At 32.1% G+C, this 11481-nt stretch overlaps 2 protein-coding genes across 2 annotated transcripts; both read left to right on the top strand.

Annotated features, from left to right (window-relative positions):
* The first annotated feature begins 2620 nt into the window (after positions 1–2620).
* Positions 2621–5013, top strand: LOC144545580 (WAT1-related protein At4g30420-like). Its single transcript, XM_078294146.1, has 7 exons — positions 2621–3035; positions 3175–3243; positions 3346–3462; positions 3561–3789; positions 4025–4186; positions 4279–4430; positions 4736–5013. The coding sequence occupies exons 1-7, from the start codon at positions 2764–2766 to the stop codon at positions 4929–4931; spliced, it is 1197 nt and encodes a 398-aa protein (XP_078150272.1). The 5' UTR covers positions 2621–2763; the 3' UTR covers positions 4932–5013.
* A 3600-nt stretch (positions 5014–8613) lies between these two features.
* On the top strand, positions 8614–9606 carry LOC144545674 (uncharacterized). Its single transcript, XM_078294227.1, has one exon. The coding sequence runs from the start codon at positions 8614–8616 to the stop codon at positions 9604–9606; it is 993 nt and encodes a 330-aa protein (XP_078150353.1).
* The last annotated feature ends 1875 nt before the right edge of the window (positions 9607–11481 follow it).

Genomic DNA, 11481 nt, shown 5'->3' with positions numbered 1-11481 from the left:
GAAAAAGAAAGAAAGATATCAGAATCATTAATTCACAGCTTTAGTTACTGTACTCAAATATAACAAAATATAGAGGGTCCAAGGAGTGAGTCTATGGTAATATGCATATCACGGGTTGTTACCGTGCTACGGCTCTAAATTCAAGTTTTTAAATCCTAACGGTCGATCCGAACCGTTCATCTTGTTCTCCATATTAATATGTGTTTGGAGACCAAATTTTACATTTTTTGAAATTTTTTTACTATTTTTTTAGATATTTAGAAAATCACTTGGTCTGAAAATTCTGGACCATCCAAAAACAGTGATTTTCAATAAATCTAAAAAAATAGTAAAAAAATTTCAAAAAATATAAAATTTGGTCTCCAAACACATATTAATATGGAGAACAAAATGAACGGTTCGGATCGACTGTTAGGATTTGAAAACTCGAATATAAAGCCGTAGCACGGTGCCAAATCGTGATATGCATATTACCATAGACTCACTCGGGTCCAAGTGCCCCATTACTTCATGCCCCAATTTTACTCTAACATCTTTATTTTTTATTTCAAAATTCAAACAAAAGATCTGAACTGCTCAACATGATATCTACGTTAAAATGTGCCTAGAAATTAAATTTTACATTTTTTGGAAAATTTTTACTATTTTTTAAGAGAGGTACAAAATCAATGTTTTGTCAGGAAATTGTGGACCATCCAAAATTAGTGATTCTGTACCTATCTTAAGAAATAGTAAATTTTTTTCCAAAAATGTAAAATATTATCTCAAAGCACATTTTAATGTGGATATCATATTGAGCGATTCAAATCTTTTGTTTGAACATTAAAATAAAAAATAAAGATGTTAGAGTATAATTAGAATATGAAGTAATGGTGGCATTGAGCCCTCCTCCAAAATATAATGGAGGTCAATATTGTCAGGAGCGGACTCAAAATTTTCGCCAGGGGCAAAAAAATATCGAATCGGGTTTAAATAGGTTATCGGATTTAAACCTATTAACTAATTGGATACTCGATAAAAAAATAATGCTTTGACTTGTATTTTTCAATGCTTGACTTATAATTTCTAATGTTTTAATTTATAATTCTAATTATCAATCATAATTCAAGAAATTTATTTTGAACACTGAATTTAACTCGAATTACAAATCAAACATCGAGAGGGAGGCAAAAATATTTCCAGAGAGAGACAAAGTCGATCAGTACCGATAGATCACCACTAAAACTCGAAATCCAAAAGGAGGGCTGGCCCCCCCCCCCCCCCCCCCCCCCCCCCCCCTCCCCTCCCGGTGTTATATTCTGGATCTGCCTCTGAATATTATGGTAGCCGTCCCTCTGTTATATTCTGGATCTACCTCTGAATATTGTGGTCCTTGTTGTGTGGTTGATTGCTGGTAGAAGTGAAATAGCCACAAATTAAATAATTGCCGACTGATTAATTAATCAGAGAAAACTGCCCTTAACTAATCCATGTTCATGCATATTGATTACTGGTTAGGTTTGTTCTGATTTAAAAAAATTTATGTGACAAATAGACGAAGGTTCTGGTAGCTGTCATATGGGCCCCACCGGTTTTTAAGGTGCTGTTGAATAAATAAATACGACAAATCAGTAACTTTCTCAAATTGTTTTATTATTATTATTATTATTATTATTTATTTTTTAATAAGAGAGTTGGAGATCAAGCCACTCAACACTCTTTTCTAACATCTTTTATTACAAGAAATAATATCTTCCATTAGAATTTCAAACTCTAATCAACCGCATCAGATGACATATGTCTTTGCTACTTGACCAAACATTGTTACTTGTACTCGTTTTACTACTTATAGTAACAAATAGCGGTGTCCACCTCAAAAATTCGAAAACTTGCGTTAAAACCCGTCATGTACAGTTCATGCGCTTATGCTTACACACGTTCATTGTGCTCGTCTTGCTACCTAGTGTGCATACTTGCATCATGAATAGTGTTTATACCTACAATATTTGATGTTTGTTGATTTTATGAATTCTGAGGAGATAATATTTATTGAATATGAAGTTATGTTTTTCCAAGTTCCTACATACATCTATTTATACTAAAAGCTTCTCTAAGTTGCCGTTTGTACTATTTTACTATTTATGGTGATACGGTACACGTTATCGTTTATTTTATTACCATAAAAGTCTAGTTCCTATTTTGTTTATTCTTGACCTCTTGATCTATGATGAGTGTTTGAGATCTATCTTCTCTTTTTGCCATGACATGACAGTATCATTAAATTAGAGGAACAACCTGGAGGAGCAAGAGAAGCATGCCATTGAAGAAATGCAAGAATAATGGATAGATAGATTGGAATGAGAAGGTTGGGATGAAAATATTTTCTTCATTAAAAAATATCTCTGAAAAATATTTTTATTGTCATTCTGAAAATGTTTCTTTGCTTATCTCATCACAAAAATGGACTGGTCAAGTTTGACACAATTATTTAGAGCCACGTGGAAACACTTAAACCAGAAAATATAAACTCTTTTGAAGTATTATAAAAAAGCTCCATTGATTCCAAGTCCAAATTCCTTAGCAAGCTTAATGAAAGTGATTACTACGCATATAATCAAACAGAAGTATGAGTCAGATGGAGATAAGAACACAAGTTCCCCACCTAAACTGATCAAGCTAGAACGATAAGTATATACCACATGCAAACGACAGCTTATTGTGGGCTCCATTATTTAATCAGTACATTGCATGCACACTATAATAGAACCAATATAAATATGTACAATGTACACCTCAAATCCTAGTTGTTACCTACGTTGTCTCTGGTTCCTTTTTAGTTCTTCTCTCTCTCTAAGTGTAAACACAGAAATGAGTGGGTTCCGCCTAGATGAACATAAACCATGGATGGCCATGGTGGCAACACAGTGCATATATGCAGTAATGAATCTGGTATCGAAAGCGGCATTCAACCGCGGTTTCAGCACGATGGTTTTTGTGGTGTATAGACAAAGTTTTGCTTCTCTTTTTCTAATCCCTTTCACACTTCTTGTAAAGCGGTACGTACTGTATGTAGTTTCTTTTTAATCACCTTTTACATAGCACTGACACAAAAATTTCGTACAAAGAGGAAGAACTTATGTTACATTAGGAGATCTCCAAATAATGAGATTAACTTAGAACCTAACATATTTACAGGGGCAGGGTTTCTGACATGTCTCTCAGTTTTAAAGGCTTTGCATTGGTTTTCATTGCATCTTTAGCAGGGTATGTATGAGCTTACTTGCAATTCAATTAAACTAGGAATTTATTATATTTATTTATATATAAATTTTTACTTTTCCAATGTCTTATATATATACTCAACAGTGCCACAATGAATCAATCATTGTATTATCAGGGGGTAGATTTGGGTTCTCCATCAATGGCAGCAGCTATGGCCAACCTAATTCCAGCAATTACTTTTGTAATGGCTGCTTCTGTTGGGTATGTTTTATACTCTTTAAAATTTTAATGTTATTTTATATGTGAAATTAAGACACAATGAAATTATATGAATTCGATCCTCATTTTGCATTTTACAGATTAGAGACAGTGAAATTAAGAAGTTTAAGAAGTTGGGCTAAGATACTTGGCACCATGATTTGTGTAGGAGGAGCAATGACAATGGCCTTCTTTAAAGGACCAAAGCTTCTAAACATGTCTTTCCAAAATTTAATGGTGGATCTTCACATGAATATCGACAAATGGGTTATCGGTGGCCTCTGTCTCATGGGATCAAGCAGTTTCTGGTCTTTATGGCTTATATTACAGGTAACTTTCATTAAAGGTTACAACAACATTAAATTGTGAATAAAAAGAATAAATAGAAAGAAAGTGTTGTGTACTCATGTCACTAAATTCCAGATCTTGATTAAAAGATTATTTAAACAAGCCAGATCTTGTTATATTTCACTTGCATATATACTTGATTAATGCAAATAATTTCTTCATTCTAAGAGTGGTTCCAATGAAATATGATAATTTTGGTCTCTCCCTTTCTTTGTAGGTTCCCATTTGCAAATCGTACTCCGACCCGTTATCGCTCTCGGCATGGACATGCATAATGTCAGCCCTACAAGCAGCCGCCGCAACATTTTACATGCATCCTGGTGATTTGAGCATTTGGTGTTTCACTTCTTGGAGTGACCTCTTTGCTTGCATATATGCTGTACCTAACTAACCCTTTTGCCTTCTTTTCAGATCTATTAGTTATTTAAGGGGAACATATATAGATATAATTAATTGAACTATGATTTACAGGGTTTCTTTGGATCTGCTGTGACCTTCTATCTGCAATCTTGGTGCATATCGGTTAGAGGGCCTCTGTATTCTGCTATGTTTAACCCGCTCTCGACTATAATTACAACGGTTCTTTCTTCTATTATGCTTCATGAAGAGCTTCATATTGGAAGGTAATTGTGTTCAAAATCATTCACAAAATTCATAGTCAGGATAGTTTTACTGTAATAAATGCTCATTGAGAAACTTGATTGCCACCATAAATAAACAGTAAATCAATGAAAAATCTATAAATAATGAGAAAAAAAAAGTAAGGAATTGGAATGACAAAGGTTTGCTCGCAGGCGACGAACACTTATACCGGTTATTACAATTTATCACCGATATCTACTATTTGTATTGTAACTTCTAACAACTCTCTTTATTTCTTTTTCTTCTAAGAGTTGACACAAATTATTTCTGCTAATTTCTTCTCCAGCTTTGTTGGTGCTACTGCCATTATTGGAGGACTGTATGTAGTGTTATGGGGTAAATCAGAGGATTTGAAGAGAATGAAAGAACAGAGAATTATAGATTATAAAAAGATTTCCACCTCAATAGACACTGAATCTCAAAATTGTGAAACTGATATTGAACAACCCCTTCTGACAAACAAATCAGAGTTGGAAAAATAGAAGATTAATGTGTTAATTTTTTTGTTAGTATTTATGATCTTTTTTTTAAGACCATGTCCTTCAATGAAAATATTAATTTTGGCCCTTTTATTTTTCAATTGGGAAGATTTTGTTTAGTTCATGGATATACATAACTACAATATGACTACCAAAATTAAGTAATTAATCTCTAAACAAAATTGAACACAGAAACCATTCAAATATGTATAAAAAATTTCTGTAATCTATACTCTGGTTTAAAAATAATCGTTATAAATTAAACAAAAATAAAATGTCAGCCCAATTAGACTGCTTGGCCCAATTAGGGTTTCCATAAACAACCAACAGATACACTGGGTAGTTTGTTGGTTTAAAAAAATTAAAATAAGTATCTGAGAATTCAAGTTGAAAAAAAAAATATTGAGTAAATTATATATACAAATATTTGTTAAAGTATATCTTATTTTGTACGAAATGAATTCTACTACTAAGACAGTTGAGAAATAAGATGAATTTTCAATTAATTAACAATGACAGATATGTTAATGCTAATATTAATTAAAAATGATACTAAATATTTGAGATAGATGTTAATTTGCAGGGGATGAGGTATTGACAATTTCGCAATGTACGTATTTGCTAATTTGAACCGAGATGAATTGTTCAGGCCCAATTATTTCAATTGATGGGTTACAGTGTCCAGGCCCCAAATATTAGCAGGCCTATGTCCAACAATCCAAATTTTGCAACAAATATAGATACAGCAAACGACAGCCTATTGTGGGCTCCATGAGATGATGATCACTTGATCAATACATTAATTGCAGAATTTTTTTTAAAAACCATAAATAAAAAACAGTATTTTATCAAACTAACTTGATTGCTTTGGTTTTTATAGAAACCATAAGAACCGAAATATCATTTCGGTTCGAAATTTTCTTTTTTCGGAACCGAATGTTATTTTGGTTTGATGTGTTTTCACAAGTTTTACCATCATTTTTTTTATCAAAATCTTTGAAAATGACTCGGACCGAAATGACATTTTGATTCTTATGATTTTTGTAAAAACCAAAACAATTAAGTTGGTTTGATAAAATATTATTATTTTATTTATGATTTTTAAAAAAAAATCTTAATTGCATGCACACTGTAATAGTGCCTCTATAAAAAATGTACAATGTACACCTTAAATCCTTGTTGTAACGTACGTTGTCTCTCTCTCTCTCTTTTGAAAGCTTCTCTCCCTCTCTAAGTGTAAACACAGCAATGGTTGGGTTTAGCCTAGAGGAACAGAAACCATTTTTTAATGCAGTGTTCACAACAAGTTGGAGATTGGGAATGTGGATATTATGTCATGTTATTCGTGTATGACATAATAACTCGATTCCTTGATATTTTTCCGAACCTCACGGTATGTATATTTTTTTTTGGCAAAGGTATGCATAATTAATTTATCTTACACCAAAATATGAAATTTTGATCTTTTATCATTTGTCGCTACAAAATGCAGGACTTTTCCAAAGAGTACAACGGAGTAAACATCGAATACATACGAACAATGTGGGGTAAATATTTTTTGAAGGAAGTATTAGACGTGAAAAGTAAAACAATTTAGGACGTGTTGTTTAAATATGCTTAACTTAGATGTTTAATTTAGGATGTGTTGTTTTGTATTATTTGGTGAACTTTGTAATTTAGGATGTCTTATTTGATCTCTTTATATAGGCCAGCAAAAATATATGGTAGGTGGTCAAATAACAAATTTTTTTTTTTTTAAATTAGTGTCGGTTTTTTATTTCTTAGCCGACACTAATTAGTATTAGTATCGGCTAATAATTAAAAGGCCGACAGTAATTACTATTAGTGTCGGCTAATAATTAAAAGGCCGACAGTAATGACTATTCGTGTCGGCTAATAATCACTAACAAGTTGGAAGTGTCGGTCTATAGATTTAGTGTCGGCCCCCTATTAATAGCCGACAGTAATGTGTATTAGTGTCGGTCTTTTTATTATTAGCCGACACTAATAGTCATTAGTGTCGGCTGAATATTAAAAAGCCGACACTAATATATATTACTGTCGGCTTTTTAATAAGAAGCCGACACTAATTCGTATACATTTAATGTCGGTCTTTTAAAAGTATTAGTATCAGTCTCATTACTGTCGCCTAAAGTCCGATAGTAATACCCATAAAGAACCGACACTAATTTCAAGTTCTCCACTAGTGTATGCAGTAATGAATCTGGTGTCGAAAGCGGCATTCAACTGCGGTTTCAGCACGATGGTTATTTGTGGTGTACAGACAAAGCATTGCTACTCTTTTTCTATTCCCTTTCACCCTCCTTGCAAAGCGGTAGGTACTGTATATACTATATAGTTTCTCTTTAATCACCTTTTAGATAGCACTGACACAACAATTTCATACAAAGAGAAAAAACTTGAGTAAAATTAGGAGATCTCCAATCAGCATTTTTAACTTAAAGTCCCTAACTTTCAATTCATACTACAATTAAAGTATGAACAGATGAGACATTATTCAAACCGACCTAAATTGGAATTGCCTGAGACCTATGTTACATGACATTTGTTAGAAATAGTAAACTTAATTAGTTGTTCAATTAGTAGAATGTATTAATTAATATGTAAACTTTCTAGAATTGTCATGAATGTATTGTTATTTTCTAGATGCATGTTTTTGTCTTCTAGGTTGTATTGAAAGATGAAAAACATGTATAGGAAATAGAGAGAGTTAATGAGAGGATTAAATGTCATTTAGTGTTAGTGTTAGAGGATTAACTTTCATATTGTTATGAAATATAAATAGTAGACATTTCACCTTCTCCACCTCATCCACTTTCTATTAGATTTAATTTTTATATTAATTCTCATGTTAATTGTATGACTTTTCATTTGCATTATCTACCTATAAATAGAGATTTTGTAAGTGGTTTATGTGACATTGTGATTGAGATATAATATAGAAATAAGATTTAGTCTCTCCTCAATATTGTATTATTTTGTTTTATAATACGTTATTAGCACGAGTTTGCTCTAGTCAAGTTGCGACGTGATTTTCTCAAAAAGAAGGTACTCTTTAGATTATATTTCATAACTTTACTGTTAGTAATAATTTTTATTTCTTGAATGAAATTTTCTTATTTGAATGAAAGTAATATTTTCATTTTGAAGAGAATGATAAAGCAAGTACAAGATAATAGCCAGAAGCTTTTGTACATACTATAGCTAGAAGCTTTTTCTAAAAGAACCTGAAGTTCTTAATCATAATTTTTTTTTAATACAAGAGAACCTGAAGTTCTTAGCCAAAAGTTTTTATATATTAAAAAAAAAAAGAACCAGCAGTTCTTATATGAACCAGAAATTCTCATATAAAATATAATAACCGGAAGTTATTGTATGCCACTGAATATTTTTATTTTACCTAAGAACTAGAAATTATTTATATTTATGATAACCGGAAGTTATCAAATAAATAAAATGTCTCCAATACTTAATTCTCTTAATAACCTGAAGTTATTAAGATTTTTTTCTTCAATCGTTTTTTGGATTACATTGCATTCCTAAAGAACCAGAAGTTCTTCAAACGTTTTTATTTTAATTTTATTTTTTTATATATTAAACACAAATGCATATTTAATTAAATTAGTTAATAATAGTAGCATTTTTTTTATATTTTGTAGTCCTTATGGCAAACCTTACAAAACTTGAGTTCACTGCCCTTGATATATCGGGTAAGAATTATCTCCCGTGGACTCTCGATGCTGAGATCCACCTTACCGCAAATAATCTTGGAGAAACAATAAAAGCTGAAAATAATACCTCCCAGCAGGAGAAAGCCAAAGCAATGATATTTCTCCGTCATCATCTCCATGAGGATTTAAAAGCTGAATACTTAACGGTGAAAGATCCGTCAGAACTGTGGAGAAATTTAAAAGAAAGATATGACCATAAAAAACAAGTACTCCTCCCAAAAGCTCGTTATGAATGGATTCATTTAAGGTTACAAGATTTTAAATCTGTGAGTGAGTATAATTCCGCAATGTTTCGCATAACTTCTGAATTAAAATTATGCGAAGAAAAGATTACTGATGAAGACATGCTAGAGAAAACATTCTCTACATTTCATGCTTCGAATTTGCTTTTGCAGCAGCAATATCGAGAGCGTGGCTTTAAAAAATATTCAGAATTGATATCATGTCTTCTTGTTGCAGAACAAAATAACGAGCTTCTGATGAAAAATCATCAATCACGACCCACTAGTTCTAGTCCATTCCCTGAAGCGAATGCGACATCATTTAAAGGAGGTCGTGGAAGAGGACGTGGTCGCGGCCCCAGAAGAGGTCGTGGACGTGGTCGCAATAATGTTTGGCGACGTGATGGTCCTAATCCTAAACCAAATGAAAATAATGCAGGGAGATATGAAAAGGGAAAGAACTCACCATCTTCTAAGAAATATGAAAATAGTTGCTATAGATGTGGTATGGCAAACCATTGGTCACGCACATGTCGTACTCCTAAACATTTAGTTGAACTCTACCAAGCATCCATCAAGAAAAAGGGAAAAGAAGTAGAAACAAATTTCATTGAAAATAACCCAAATGATTTGCATATAGATACACACCTAGATGTTTCTGACTTCTTTGAAAATGTTGATGAAGAAATTAATCTTATGAAATAGTTTTTGTTTTTAGTCTTTATAATAAGTTTAGTTTTTATTTATATGTTGTAAGTCAATGTTTATCATGAAATAAAATTAGTTTTCTTTTTATTTATATGTTGTAAGTCGATGTTTATCATGAAATAAAATTAGTTTCCTTTTATTTAATCTTATACATTTTCTTTTATGTTCAAAGAAAAAAAATATGATTGGAGACTCCAGAAGAGCTATGGTAAATATTAGAGATGAATGTCTCGTAGACAGTGGAACAACAAACACAATACTAAAAAGCAAGAAATATTTTTCTCTATTGTCTCCTTCAAAGACACATGTTAATACAATTTCTGGCATTAGTAATTTAATTGAAGGCTCCGGAAGAGCTTGTATCTTGTTACCTGAAGGAACAAAATTAATTATAAATGATGCATTATACTCTAGTAAATCTAGAAGAAATTTACTAAGCTTTAAAGATATTCGACGTAATAGTTATCATCTTGAAACCATGACTGAAAATAATATTGAGTATCTCCAAATTACATCTATTGAATATGGCCAGAAGATCATATTAGAAAAGCTAAAAGCTTTATCCTCCGGATTATATTGTACGAACATAAACCCAATAGAATCAAATATGGTAAGTAACTAGAAGTTACTTGACACAAAGATGTTTACTCTGTGGCATGACAGATTAGGTCATCCAGGTAACATTATGATGAGAAAAATAATTGAAAGTGCAAATGGGTATCCTCTAAAAGACCTGAAAATAATATTATCAAAAGATTTATCATGTGCAGCATGTTCTCTTGGAAAACTGATAATTAGGCCATCTAAAAATAAAATTGAAAATGAATCTCCTACATTTTTAGAGAGAATTCAAGGAGATATTTGTGGGCCTATTTCTCCTCCATGTGGACCATTTAGATATTTTATGGTTTTAATTGATGCATCAACTCGATGGTCACATGTTTGCCTATTAGCCACAAGAAATGTTGCATTTGCTAGGCTATTAGCACAGATAATCCAATTAAGAGCAAATTTTCCGGATTATCAAATTAAGAGAATCCGGCTTGATAATGCAGGAGAATTTACATCCCAATCATTTAATGATTATTGTATGTCAATTGGGATTAAGGTAGAACATCCAGTGGCTCATGTACATACACAAAATGGTTTAGCTGAATCATTAATTAAAAGATTGCAACTGATTGCTAGACCATTACTTATGAAATGTAATCTACCATCTTCTGCATGGGGACATGCATTTTTACATGCTGCTGCACTTATTAGATTAAGACCAACTGCATATCATAAATTTTCTCCATTACAATTGGTCTCTGGAAGAGAACCAAACTTGTCCCATCTTAAAATTTTTTGTTGTACTGTGTATATTCCAATTTCTCCACCACAACGTACAAAAATGGGACCACAAACAAGATTGAGAATTTATGTTGGTTTTAACTCTCCATCAATTATTAAATATTTAGAACCATTAACTGGAGATGTTTTTACAACACGTTTTGCTGACTATCAATTTGATAAGACAATATTTCCAATCTTAGGAGGAGAAAAATAAAAGCTGGTAAAACAAGAAGTAACTTGGAATGCATCATCAATATCTTATCTTGATCCTTGAAGTGGTCAATATGAATCGGAAGTTCAAAAGATTATACATTTGCAAAGAATAGCAAATGAGTTACCAGATGCATTTACAGATACAAAAAGAGTGACTAAATCACATGTACTAGCTTTAAATGCAACTGCTCGAATTGATGTAATCCCAGCAGAGGTTACTATACAGAGAAAACGTGGAAGACCAACTGGTTCCAAAGATAAAAATCCACGAAAAAAGAAAGAACAGAATAAAGCAGTTGGTGTAACTCCAGAAGAGGTTACTGA

Source organism: Carex rostrata, chromosome 28, assembly GCF_964058835.1.
Source record: "Carex rostrata chromosome 28, lpCarRost1.2, whole genome shotgun sequence".
Classification (NCBI taxonomy): Eukaryota; Viridiplantae; Streptophyta; class Magnoliopsida; order Poales; family Cyperaceae; genus Carex; species Carex rostrata.
Note: the sequence above shows the minus strand (reverse complement) of the source record. Positions and strands in the feature narration are given on the sequence as shown.